The sequence below is a fragment of the Myotis daubentonii genome, chromosome 1, assembly GCF_963259705.1.
Source record: "Myotis daubentonii chromosome 1, mMyoDau2.1, whole genome shotgun sequence".
Lineage (NCBI taxonomy): Eukaryota > Metazoa > Chordata > Mammalia > Chiroptera > Vespertilionidae > Myotis > Myotis daubentonii.
The window spans coordinates 190,728,962-190,743,703 of record NC_081840.1 but is presented as its reverse complement, the minus strand read 5'-3'; the positions used below and the strand labels follow the sequence as shown (position 1 = coordinate 190,743,703).

The 14,742-nt window shown below is 39.9% G+C and overlaps 1 protein-coding gene across 1 annotated transcript in view; it reads right to left on the bottom strand.

The window, feature by feature from the left end:
* Positions 1–141, bottom strand: part of TMPRSS11D (transmembrane serine protease 11D) — a 50,881-nt gene extending 50,740 nt beyond the window's left edge. The window contains exon 1 of the mRNA XM_059682316.1: positions 24–141. Within this exon, the coding sequence (XP_059538299.1) occupies positions 24–31 (8 nt within the window). The 5' untranslated portion in view covers positions 32–141. The remainder of the gene's footprint in view (positions 1–23) is intronic.
* Positions 142–14,742: the final 14,601 nt, after the last annotated feature.

Sequence of the window (14,742 nt, the reverse complement as noted above, 5' to 3'; positions counted from 1 at the left end):
TACAGAGTCAGAAACGTACTTACCTATACATTTTAATGCTGAATAATGAAGAGGTCCTTTTTTCCTGCTGCTCTGAGGCTTTCACTCAAATGAATGACTGTCATGTATTATGTGTGATCCATGAAGGAGCTGAAGTCAAAGGAGGAAATCCCATGTGATTAATACCTAACTTGTTAGACAAGTTTGAAGGAATCAACTTGAACCAATAGTATGACTGTGGAACAGAATCAGAAATAGACAGGGAATTTCACAAACCAGGAAGAATTTCGTTTCTTCTGGTTAAATTGTGATTCAACACCATAAGAGGTGACAGGTATATTGTGGAAGCCTACAACCACTCCACATACTGTAGGGTATTTAATTTTTTCATTTAAAGAAGATGTGACACTCTTGCCTGTGTTATATTGTCACATTGCTCATTCTTTGCCACAGTATGCCAAGGACTATCAGAAAATACTTTCCATATGTCAATGAATTCTCCTGTTTGAGAGAAAAATACTTTTTCTCATTAGCATATGAAACAGAGATCCAGAGAAGTAACTAAGTAGTTGTATAATAATCAAGTAGAATAGTTTAAACTAAAATTCACGCTGTCTTTTACTAAGGATGTATTTTGAAAAAGTATTCTAATTACTTCTAGTAGATGAATGGGCAATGGAGCATAGTACGAGTGTGTGTGGGGTTAGTGATGTCTGCAGACAGGAACTATGACCAAGAAAACATAGAGGCTAGGATAATGTGGAAGTGAGAAAAAACATTCCTGTTTAGTGTGTTGAAAAGAAGTAGGAAATAAATTTGGAAGGTTATGCTCAGATTACTTTGTGAGAAACAAAGAATGCTAAAGAATTGGAATGTATAATAGAATTAGATTGGATGTTACATATTGATTGAATTCTAGTCTCAGCTTTTTCACCAACTAATGGGAGCCTAAGAGGGGGAAATCACTTATTTCTCTGACTCTCATTTAAGGAATGAGAAACGCGAAGCTCAATCAGCTTGCCTTAGAGGACATTTCCAAGTCTAAAGTCCTATGACTTTACCTTGTAAGTCAACAGTAACTGCTAACCAATAAATTCACACCAGACTCCCTTGCTTTCCCTTATATATTTTCATCAGATCATGTATTTCATGCCTGATATTCTGATTTTTTAAGTAAAACAATGAAAGATAATTTTTAAGACTTTTGAACAAAGTTAACTAAACAAACCATATTCATTTCACATGTTAACATTTAAGTTCTTTTCACATGTTCAGGTATTTTTCACACAGTTATATAGAAATACATAATTTTGTATTATGTTTTTTATATTTAATGTTATTTCATAAGCATATCCCTGTATTACTAATTTTTATTTCTAGTAGCTATGTAATTACTAGTAGATGTATATATATATCCAATCCTATCTAATAATAGACAAACATGGTAATTAACTGTACCTTTGCTACACCTCCCATTGGCGAATGAGCGTGATATGCAAATTAACCCAACCAAGATGGCGGCCGGCAACCATGCAGCTGAAGTGAGCAGGAGGCTTGCTTGCTCCAGTGATGGAGGAAGCGAAGGTTCCCCACCTGCTGTGGCCTGGCTCTGAAGTCCAAAAGCAACAAAGTTTCAATTATAGAAGCTAAAAAACCCCAGATACCTGCTTTCAGCCAGCCGTGGCCACCGAGCTGGAGCCGGCTCTCAGGTCCAGTGATGGCAACAAAGTTTCAATTATAGAAGGTAAATAAATCCAAGAATAAAAAATAAATAAATAAAAGGAGAGGCTGGGAGCTTCAGTCACTGGCCAGCCTGAAAACAGCCCTCAGTCCCTCACCTAGACTGGCCAGGCACCCCAGTGGGGACCCCTACCCTGAAGGGGGTCTGACCAGTTGAAAACAGCCATCAGCTCGTCACCCAGGTTGGCCAGGCACCCCAGCGGGACCCTCATCCTTTAGGGCAAACCAGCTGGCCCTCACTTGTGCACCAGGCCTCTATCCTATATAGTAAAAGGGTAATATGCAAACTGACCCTAACAGCAGAAAGGCTGGGAATGACTGGTCACTATGATACACACTGACCACCAGGGGGGCAGACGCTCAATGCAGGAGCTGCCCTCTGGTGGTCAGTGCACTCCCACATAGGGGAGCTCTGCTCAGCCACAAGCCAGGCTGATGGTGGTGGTGGGAGCCTCTCCTGCCTCCTCAGCAGCCCTAAGGATGTCCGACTGCAGCTTAGGTCTGCTCCCCGCTGGCAAGTGGACATCCCCCGAGGGCTGCCGGGCTGCCAGAGGGATGTCTGATTGCCATCTTAGGCCCAATCCCCCTGGGAACAGGCCTAAGCCAGCAGGTGGTCATCCCCCAAGGGGTCCCAGATTGCAAGAGGGCACAGGCTGGGCTGAGGGATCCCCCACCGAGTGCACAAATTTTTGTGCACTGCGCCTCTAGTAGCTATATAAAAAGTATATTATAACTTTTTGTTTTGATATAATTTCAAACTTACAGAAAACCTTCAAATATAGATTCATCAAGTATTAACTATTTTAATGGCTGCATTTTAAAGGATGAGTCATATTACACTGACTAGATTCATCATAAAATACTGAAACTATCTCCTGATATGAAGTGTTTATATCTATTTTATTGTTGATGATTCATTCTTTCAATGACCACCTTCACAAACATAGTTTTTTTTCCACCCTAATGCTCAATTTTTCTTTGACATAAATAAAAGGGAAAATAATTTATTCAGTCAATTATTTAAATATTTTAATGGCTTTTAAAACTTTACTTTTTTAAATAATTTTTTCAAGGATGTGAAGTATTGTCCTTTGGTTTTTGTTGACAGCACTTTCCCCAGAGTACGCATGCTCTTTCTCCTCCATCTTTGTGTTTCCTGGAGTACTCAGAAAAGGCCTTTTTAAGGAGTATGTGTTTAGTCAAAACATATTGTTTGGATGTCCAGTAACTGAATGTATTCATGCAGATTGGCGTCCCATCACTATTCACAGCAGAACTTAGGATGAGTCAGGGGAGTGGCATGGGGAAAGCTGTGCTCAGTCTGAAAGTGACTTCCTGCTTGCCTGGAATGAGCGCCATACAAAGAGAGCTGGGTCATGAAATATGATTTGAGAGGCAAAGGATTTGCTCTTAACACGGACGAGTTCAAAAGATGTCTACTCTTTAAAACCTTTTTTTAAAAATTTCTCAATTACAGTTGGCATATAATATTATATTAGTTTCAGGTGTACAACATAGTGATTAGATATTTATGTAACTTATGAAGTGATTACCCTGAGAAGTCTAGTACCCATCTGACATCATATATAGTTCTTACAATATTATTGACTGTATTTTCTACGTTGTGCTTTACATCCCTGTGACCACTTCTATGACTGCCAATTTTTACTTCTTAATTCCTTTACCTTCTGTCCTTTCCCCAAACCCCTCCCATCTGACAACCATTTGCCTTTCTCTTTCTGACTTATTTCACTTAGCATAATGCCTTCTTCATCCAGGTTGTTGAAAATAAGAAGATTTTATTCTTTTTATGATTAAGTAATAATTCATTATACATTCATCTATCTGTGGACTCTTAGGTTGCTTCCATATCTTGGCTATTGTAAATAATGCTCCAATGAACATAGGGGTGCATATATCTTTTGAAATAATGTTTTATTGTTCTTCAGATATATACCCAGAAATGGGATTTCTGGTTCATATGGTAGTTCTATTTTTAATTTCTGGAGAAACTGCCAATACTGTTTTCCACAGTAGCTGCACCAATTTACAATCCCACCAACAGTGCATGAGAGTTACATTTTTCTTCACATCCTCACCAATGTAAAAAGATATTGAGTCTTAATCTTGAGATCCTCATAAAGTGGCAGGTTAGGCCTTACCTTTTCTGTTTGTGAGAGGCAGCATTGCAAGAATAAGGAGCATAGAATTACATACAAAAATAGCATAATCCTCTTCTCTGTCATAAGCTTGATTTTATTCCTCCGCTTGTACATTCACAAAACCAAGGCAGCCCGACTTAGGAGGACTAACAGGAACCATTTTTTTTTGGGGGGGGGGGAATTAAAGAGAAAATTTATTTTGATGAAGGATAAACTGGTAGTATATGAGCTATTGAAAATGATTCTTTTGCCTGCCTAGGCTGAGGGGGAGAGATCATAGTAAAGAAAATATCTCCGAACACGCAAACAATCAGTTCATAAACTTAACTTTGAAAGAAATACGAATTGCTCAATGGAGTCCATCATAACAATACAAGCAGAAAAACAACAACCAAAATGCAGATGATCTAAGCGGGTGTGGGCCAGTAGTGATTTCTTTGAATTTGGAGTTTGACTACTCAATTCAGAGCAGTCCAGTCATATGGCTTTGGTTGGCAATGAATTTGTCATTACCTCTCTCACAGTTATTATGAAGATAGAAAAACAAAGATAATAGACATGCTCACCATCCTATATAATAAAGGCCTAATATACAAATTGCCCCATCGACCAGGAGTTCAACCAGGAGTTTGACTGCTTGCTAGGATGTGAACTGACCACCAGGGGATGGCGACATGTGCCACCTAGGGGTGGGGATGAAAAGTAAAGAAGAAAGCACACTGAGACTGGTAGGAAATGCAGAGGTGCAGAATGAGCTGGTCCGGCACCCCGGTGTGCTGCTTTTTTATTTTATTTTATTTTTTTTCAAGATTTATTTATTTTTTAAAAATTAAATCTTTATTGTTCAGATTATTACAATTCTTCCCCTTTTTCCCCCCCATAGCTCCCCTCCACCCGGTTCCCACCCCACCCTCTGCCCTTAACCCCCACCCCCACTGTCCTCATCCATAGGTGTACGATTTTTGTCCAGTCTCTTCTCGCACCCCCACACCCCTTTCCACCCCCCAAGAATAGTCAGTCCTCTCCCTTTCTATGCCCCTGATTCTATTATAATCACCAGCTTATTCTGTTCATCAGATTTTTTATTCACTTTATTTTTAGATTCACTTGTTGATAGATGTGTATTTGTTGTTCATAATTTGTATCTTTACCTTTTTCTTCTTCCTCTTCTTAAAGGATACCTTTCAGCATTTCATATAATACTGGATTGGTGGTGATGAACTCCTTTAGCTTTTTCTTATGTGTGAAGCTCTTTATCTGACCTTCAATTCTGAATGAAAGCTTTTCTGGGTAAAGTAATCTTGGTTGTAGGTTCTTGGTATTCATCACTTTGAATATTTCTTGACACTCCCTTCTGGCCTATATAGTTTCTGTTGAGAAATCAGCTGACAGTCATATGGGTACTCCCTTCTAGATAACTGACTTTTTTTCTCTTGCTGCTTTTAAGATTCTCTCTTTGTCTTTTGCGCTTGGCATTTTAATTATGATGTGTTTTGGTGTGGTCCTCTTTGGATTCCTTTTGTTTGGGGTTCTCTGTGCTTCCTGGACTTGTAAGTCTATTTCTTTCACCAGGTAGGGGAAGTTTTCTGTCATTATTTCTTCAAATAGGTTTTCAATATCTTGCCCTCTCTCTTCTTCTGGCACCCCCATAATTCGGATGTTGGTATGCTTGAAGTTGTTCCAGAGGCTCCTTACACTATCTTCATATTTTTGGATTCTTTTTTCTTTTTTTTTCCAGTTGGGTGTTTTTTGTTTCTTCATATTTCAAATCTTTGACTTGATTCTTGTGATCCTCTAGTCTGCTGTTGGTTCTCTGTATAATATTCTTTATTTCGGTCAGTGTATGCTTAATTTCTAGTTGGTCCTTTTTCATATCCTAGAGGGTCTCACTAGATTTATTGAAGGTCTCACTAAATTTATCAGCAGTTTCTAGAAAATTCTTGAAAAACCTTAGAACCATGGTTTTGAACTCTATATCCAGTAGTTTATTTTCCTCCATTTCTTTCATTTGTGACCTTTTTTTTAACTCCTCATTTTGGCTGCTTCCCTGTGTTGATAGAGTGGCTTTCTGTGCTAGATGTCCTATAGGGCCCAGTGGCTCAGCCTCCCCAATTACCTGAGGTGGACACTCTTGGTGCACCCCTTTGTGGGCTTTGTGCACAGTCTTGTTGTAGATAAGCCTTGATTGTTGTAGGATCACTGGGAGGAATTGACCTCCAGGCCAATTGGCAGTGAGAATCAGCTGTGTCTGCAGTGGGGGAACTTCTGTGCTGAAGACACCCTTCTGGGGCAAGACTTGCTTCAATGGGGCTTTGGTGCTCACTGAGTCTGCCCCCTGAGTGTGTCCCTTATGGATCTGAGGAGTTTTAATCTAGATGGTCCAACTCTGACCACTGGGTACACTGGCTCTTGGATTTCTATGGAGGTGCTAATTTAGCCTCTGCCTGAGGCTACCCAGCAGGAGCAATGGAGAGATCTGCAGATTCCTCTTCTTTGTTTGGGATTTGGAGGTGCCCAGATGAGGCCCAGCTGTGAAGCAATGCAAGCTGCTGTGGGGCCTTGGGCCTTCTTTTGGATGTTCTGGGTCTGTCTGACCAATCTGCAGTTTATTAGGTAATTGTAGATTGCAAAGGGCCAGGCCATTCATATGCAAAAGCCTCTGCGCACAGCTTGGGTGGGGCGGGGTCTCAGGGAATCAACAGGGCGGAGCAAACAGCTATGGCTGATCCTCAGCCCTGCCCTAAGAGGCCCCCGGTCTCAGTGTCCTGGTAATCACTACAAGCACCTCTGAGAGAAAGCTGCCCTCGAGTTCTGCCTGCTGCCAGACAGTCCAGTTTCTCCCCGTATGAGTCTGGGTCCCCAGAGACTCACCTGGAACTGGAGTTTAGAGCAGTCGGGAGCTTGAGACTCCTTCCTGATTATAAAGGACAACCACCTCCTCAGTTGCCAGTTCTTTCCGCGTGCGCCTCCGTACCTCTGCACTTTACTTCCACACCTCCTCTGAGTCTCAGTGTGCTTTTCTTTCCTTCTAGTTGTAGAATTCCACTCAGCCAGCATTCCTGTGGTTTTGGATGATGTCCGTTTGTCGTTTAGTTGTATTTTTGAAGTGGTTGTGCGAGGCAGCAATTTCAAGTGTTTACCTATGCCGCCATCTTGGTTTTTCTCCTGTGTGCTGCTTTTTAATCAGGAGGGAGAGCATCTCTGCATAGGCCACCCATGAGAAGCAAGGGCTCCCAGCCCTACACCAGAAGTCCAGCCTAGGGTCCCAGAGCTGGGAAAAGAATTCTTCATAACTACAGACTGTAACAAGAAGTGCAGATTCAGCCTCAGTGACACAGTATCAAAAGGGGCTGGAACATACAGCTGGATAAGGAAGGGTTTATTGACTTTGGAGCTGTCTCTCTGTATACAAGGCATCACACCTGAGAAGATACCCAGGAAATGATGTAAACTCACTGCTGGAGTGGCTCCTAGAGCAGTGATGGTGAACCTTTTGAGCTTGGCGTGTCAGCATTTTGAAAACCCTAACTTAACTCTGGTACCGTGTCACATATAGAAATTTTTTGATCTTTGCAACCATAGTAAAACAAAGACTTATATTTCTGATATTTTTTTATATATTTAAATGCCATTTAACAAAGAAAAATCAACCAAAAAATATGCGTTCGCATGTCACATCTGACACGCGTGTCATAGGTTCGCGATCACTGTCCTAGAGACCTGGATAAAAAGGATGATCCATGCTAAGCAAAGTTGAAATGCCAGATTTTTTGTGAGAGACAGTAGAGGTCAAAGGATTAGAAAGCTCGAGAAGTGAGCACAATGGAATGGATATATTATGTTCATGGGAGGGTAGATCTTCCACCAAGGCCATCAGGAATGTGCTAGTGAGAAGGGCAGCAGTAGGGGATGAACTTGTTCCACTTGGCCCAAGATTTTCTAGGCTTTAAAATGGGAATTCCAGTGTTCTGGAAGCCTCCTACAATCCTAGACAGACTGCACAGTTGGTCACTCTAAACTAGAACTATTAAAAGTTGGCATGGTGGACACATAAATGTTGTGGCCACAGTGGGAGAGATGGAGTCCAACAGCATGAAATCTCACTTACCAACACCAATCTAACTAACCCTTCCTCTCAATGTTCAACCTATTATCAAAGACTGAACTCACAGCGTCTCAAGCTGGTGACAAGCCAGCTACATTGAGCCGCTTCCATCCTGGAAAGACCAGCCATTTTTTTCTCATAGGAATAGACATCTATTTTGGGTATGAGTTTGTCTTGCCTACCCAGAGGACCTTAGCCAGCTGTACTAGTTGGGTTGTTGTGAATGTTCTAACTGGGCAGATTCCTTATAATTGAGTACGATTTATTTTCTGGAGAAACTTCTTTAATAACTGCTCTCATTGTGATTATTACAAGTCATTAAAAGTACTTTATATTGTCTTGCTCATTTGGAAGTAGAATGAGAATATCTGGTAATACCATCTGCCATTTATTTTCACTTTTTTGATATGTAGAGACAAAATTCAGAGATGTCACAGTTGTTGTTTTTTATGTTCCTTTTTCTTATAAATTATGTTATTTTCTGGTTATGGCTAAGTGTAATTGGAGTGTGATGTGGGTTTTTTTTTACAGTGTCATATCTTTTGTACCTATCTTTTCATTTTAACAGTATTCTTGAGCAGGCATAAGACCATGCATTTGTATTTAAAATGTTATTAAAATGTATTAAAGACAGTATAAAAGTCTCACAAGCACTTGGACATGGTTCTTGCTTAGGATTAAGAAAGCATTATTTAGAAGATTCTTTCTAACATCAATTCATGTCATGAAAGATAGCAAAGATGATGATAAAACAAATTTAATTATAATCTTAAAGTTAGAGACAATGCTGTATCATCTATTGACTTCAATATATGGTAATATTGTTAAACTAGTAATTAAAAATATATATCTCACCCCAGAAGTGTGGCTCAGTGGTTGAGCATTGACCTATGAACCAGAAGGTCATGATTAGATTCCTGGTCAGGGTACATGCCCAGGTTGCAGCTTGATCCCCAGTGTGGAGTGTGTAGGAGGCAGCCAATCAATGATCCTCTTTCAGCATTGATGTTTCTACCTGTCTTTCCTTCTCCTTTCCTTTCCGAAATCAATAAAAATCTATCTCAATCTATGCAATGTTGTATTTAAAGAGCTTTAGGGGGAGAAACCAAGATGGCAGCATAGGTAAACACCGGAAATTGCTGCCTCCCACAACAACTTCAAAATACAACGAAAAGACAAAACAGACATCATCCAGAAGTACAGGAAGGCTGGCTGAATGGAAATTCTACAACTAGAAGGAAAGAGGAAAGCACACTGAGACCCAGAGGAGGTGCAGAAGTAAAGTGCAGAGGTACGGAGGCTCGAGCTCACGCGTGGGAGGGAGTCACAAGCTCCCGACTGCTCTGAACTCTGGTTCCGGGAAATCTCTGGGGACCCAGGACTCATACAGGGAGAAACTGGACTGTCGGGCAGCAGGCAGAACTCGGAACTTGAGGGCGGCTTTCCCTCAGAGGTGCTTACAGCAATTACTGGGACACTGAGACTCGTGGCCCCTTAGGGTAGGACTGAGGAGCAGCCATAGCTGCTTGCTCTGCCCTTTGATTCCCTGAGACCCCACCCCACCCAGGATGCAGCAGAGGCTTTTGCATATGAAAGGCCTGGCCCTTTGCAACCTGAAAATTACCTAACAAATTGCAGCTGGACCAGACAGACCCAGAACTTCCAAGAGAAGGCCCAAGGCCCCACAGCAGCTTGCATTGCTTCACAGCTAGGCCTCATCTGGGCACCGTCAAACTCCAAAAAAGGAAGGGGAATCTGCAGTTCTCTTCGTAGCTCCTGCTGGGTAACCTCAGGCAGAGGCTAAATTAGCACCTCCTTAGATCCAAGAGCCAGTGTACCAGTGGTCAGAGTGAGACCATCTAGATTAAAACTCCTCAGATCCATAAGGGACACACTCAGGGGGAATACTCAGTGAGCACCAAAGCCCCATTGAAGCAAGTCTTGCCCCAGAAGGCTGTCTTCAGCACAGAAGTTCTCCCACTGCAGACACAGCTGATTCTCACTGCCAATTGGCCTGGAGGTCAATTCCTCCCAGTGATCCTACAACAATCAAGGCATAACTACAACAAAACTGTGCACAAAGCCCACAAAGGGGTGCACCAAGAGTGTCCACCTCAGGTAATTGGGGAGGCTGAACCACTGGGCCCTACAGGACACCTAGCACACAAACCACTCTACCAACACAGGGAAGCATAAAAAATGCGGAGACAAAGAAACAAATGACAGAAATGGAGGAAAGCAAACAACCAGATATAGAGTTCAAAACCACGTTTATAAAGTTTTTCAAGAATTTTATGGAAACCGCCGATAAATTTAGTGAGACCCTGGAGGATATGAAAAAAGACCAACTAGAAATTAAGCATACACCAACTGAAATAAAGAATAATTTACAGAGATTCAACAGCAGACAAGAGGATCCCAAGGATCAAGTCAAAGATTTGAAATACGAAGAGACAAAAAAATACCCAACCGAAAAAGAAAAAAGAAAAAAGACTCCAAAAATATGAAGACAGTGTAAGGAGCCTCTGGGACAACTTCAAGTGTACCAACATCAGAATTATAGGGGTACCAGAAGAAGAGAGAGGGCAAGATATTGAAAACCTATTTGAAGAAATAATGACAGAAAACTTCCCCTACCTGGTGAAAGAAATAGACTTACAAGTCCAGGAAGCGCAGAGAACCCCAAACAAAAGGAATCCAAAGAGGACCACACCAAAACACATCATAATTAAAATGCCAAGAGCAAAAGACAAAGAGAGCTGAAACCGATTTGGCTCAGTGGATAGAGCATCGGCCTGTGGACTGGAGGGTCCTGGGTTCGATTCCGTTCAAGGGCATGTACCTGGGTTGCGGGCACATCCCCAGTGGGAGATGTGCAGGAGGTGGCTGATCGATGTTTCTCTCTCATCGATGTTTCTGACTCTCTATCGCTCTCCCTTCCTCTCTGTAAAAAATCAATAAAATATATATTAAAAAAACAACAACATTAAAAGACAAAGAGAGAATCTTAAAAGCAGCAAGAGAAAGACAGTCAGTTACCTACAAGGGAGTACCCATACGACTGTCAGCTGATTTCTCAACAGAAACCATGCAGGCCAGAAGAGAGTGGCAAGAAATATTCAAAGTGATGAATAGCAAGAACCTACAACCAAGATTACTTTACCCAGCAAAGCTATCAATCAGAATAGAAGGTCAGATAAAGAGCTTCACAGATAAGAAAAGGCTAAAGGAGTTCATCACCACCAAACCGGCATTATATGAAATGCTGAAAGGTATTCTTTAAGAAGAGGAAGAAGAAAAAGGAACTCTTATCATTTGCCACAGCATGGATGGAACTGGAGAGCATTATGCTAAGTGAAATAAGTCAGTCAGAGAAGGATAAATAGCACATAATCTCACTCATTTGTGGAATATAATGAACAACATAAACTAATGAACAAGGACTGATCCAGAGACGGAGTGGCATTGATTGGACTGTTGGGCCTTGGAGGGAAGGTAGGGGAGGGTGGGGGTAAGGGGGAAAGATCAACCAAAGGACTTATATGCAAGCATATAGGCCTAACCAATGGACATGGACAATGGGGGGGGGTGGGGTGAGGGCATGAGCGGGGGGGGGGATGGGTAGGGGGTAACGTGGGGATAAGGACACATGTAATATCTTAATCAATAAAAAATATATTAAAAAAAGAGCTTTAGGACTCAGTAAATTATGTGTATTAAATTATTATATGGATTCCCATGGCAAGTGTTTCTTCTTTTTTTTTTTTAAATCTTTTATTGATTTTCTACGGAGAGAAAGGGACAGGGATAGAGAGTTAGAAACATCGATGAGAGAGAAACATTGATCAGCCGCCTCCTACACGCCCCCAACTGGGGATGTGCCTGCAACCAAGGTACATGCCCTTGACCGGAATGGAACCTGGGACCCTTGAGTCTGCAGGCTGACGCTCTATCCACTGAGCCAAACCGGTTCTGGTGGCAAGTGTTTTTTTTTAATATGGGGAAGCATCATGGCTTTTTCCAAGAGCACAAGCCAGGCCTCTGACAAAGAGTAATTTCACTACGAGGAGGAACAAGTGAAAGTATCGTGAGAAATAAGGTTACAATAAATATTAGCATGCAAACTTCTTTTTCACTTCTGCTTTTAGGTGCTTTAAAAGAAACAACTTATGTATGTTTAAAGCAGAATGATTAGACCATTATGAATAAGTTGTAGAAAACTTCCCACCAAGGGAGACAACCCATTTACTAAGGTTTCTATTGCTCTGGGTATGGGTGTGTGTTTGGGAATAAAATACAGGGTTTGGCAGAAGTTGGTTTATAGGTGTTCACATGGAAAGTAATAAAATAATTAATAAACAGTAATGCAAGAATAAACTATGTGTTTTGCATACTCAGAGTTGTAAATCTACTTTTGCCACTCCCATATAAAGAAATTAGCAAGAAAACAGAAGAAACAAATGGTACAAAGAAAGTTCACAGAAGTTATAGCAAACATAAAAATTGTGCTAATATAGGTAAATGGTTTCAACAGATATAATAGAAGGCAAAGACTCTTTTGAGTCTCTTTTTAAAAGAAAATCCAGTTATAAGAAACCCATACGTTTTCAGATACACAACTAAAACAAAAAGAATGTTAAAGAGAAAGAGAACAAAGATAGCAGGCAAATATACAGAGATCCAAAGCAACAACATTAACCAGGATAAAGAGTGAAATTTGTATTGGTCAAAAGTATATAAATATACAATTTTGAAAATGAGAACAATAACATAACAACAAATGTAGAAAAGATAAGTAATTATATGTGAAACTATACTAAAATATTTAGTCTCAAGAAAATAAATTTCTGGGATAAAAAACAAATCATTGAAATTGATTTAAGAGCTAGGAAACTTCAACAACAAAAAATAACCACAGGAGAAATGAAAAATGTATTAAAATTTTTTATAAAAACATCTTGCCTCATAGCATTTCCAAAACAGTTGTTTCCTATGCTATCTTAACTGTTTCCAAGTATAGAACATGCTGAAATCTTTTCTGTGAATTTTATAATGCTGACGTGATCTTGGTTAATAAAAATTTTGGTAAAACACTAAGGAATTTACCAATCTAGCTATGAGAAATTATTAACTATATTTGAATAAGTAAAGCCCTGGATCTATCTTTTCTAGAATAAGCTACGTAGGGTTGCTTATGTAGACTACAAATCAAATGCTGTTGGGTCCATCTCTCCCACTGTGATAGAGTGTTTGCCCTCATGATCTTCAGTTTGGAGTTTGCATGTGAAAATGCTGTCTTTGGTTTTGCTTTACTTGTAATATACATAACATGTACTACTAGCTCTTTAGTTATAGAGACCTTTCATTGAACTTGGGTTTTCCCCACTTTGGTGATGAGAATTGGCAAAGTAAATTTATTTTGTTTTGTTGGATTTGTTGTTGTTATTATTTTGAACAGGTTACTTTCCCCATTTATTTTTCTGGGTGTGTACTGCTAAATTAAAAAAAAATCTACTTATTTTCCCCCAGCTTTAATGACATATACTTGACATGTAACATTGTGTAAGTTTAATGTGTATAATGTGATGATTTGCTACACATAAATATTGTAAGATGTTTACCACAATAAAATTAGTTGAGACATCTTTCACCTCACATAATTACAATTTTATTGTGGTTATTGTTATGATATCATTAAAGCTTTACTCTCTATCAATTTTCAAGTATACAGTACAGTGTCATTAACTATAGTCAGCATGCTGTACATTAGATCCTGGTACTTATAACTAAAAGTTTGTACCCTTTAGCCAACATCTTCTCATTTCCTCGACCTCCCAGCTCCTGGCAAGCTAATGGACAGCATTGCGGCTATAGTTAATGCTGTATTGGAAAGGCAACTATGTGAGGTGGTGGGTATGTTAATTAGCTAATTTGGCAATCATTTCACAGTGTATGTATTATCATATCATCATGCTGTCCACTTCATATATAATTTTCTTTGTCAATTATATCACAATAAAGCTAGAAAATGTTAATAACATCTAAAACACATTCACAGAAACATCTAGAAATAATATTTAATCATTTATCTGGGCCCAGTGGCCCAGTCAAGATGACACATGAAACTAACCATCATGAAGTTCAAATAACCCATTGTTGTTCAGTGGTAGGTTGTGGAGCCAGGATTCAAATAAATTCTGTTTAACTTCATATTGTTTACCCCTGTGTCATACTATCCATCATCTAGCAAATGTGTGATTTGGTAGTATAATCTTTTACAAATATTTTAAAAGATTATTTAAACCTATATTCAATAATCCAATTGGTTCAAATTGTCATCAGTGGACAGGTTTTGTATTAGTGTTTTACTCTTTTACCAAACTCTGAAATATGTGACTGTAGCCGGGTACTTGAACTGGGTTTGAGGTCATTTGGAACCATGAAGATGTATCATTACACCTTTCTGATTCAAGGTAATAGTTCTCACAGTTAGAAGAGCATGTATTTGCATTGTCTCTTTCTTAATAACACGGGGACGTTTCCACTGATTCATCCTTATTTGTTTCCAAGGCTTTTGGACAGGAACACTTAATACTGTGATGGTTTTCTGGGATTAGGGGTAGTCTGTAGTCATGGATCAGGGAGAAGCTATCAAGCTCACCTTGAAATCCAGTCTGTGGTTTTCTTTTGTTTTTATTATTTGTCCTGTGATATAATCTGTTGATCTCATTTCTCAGAGGCATCTAAACGAGAAGG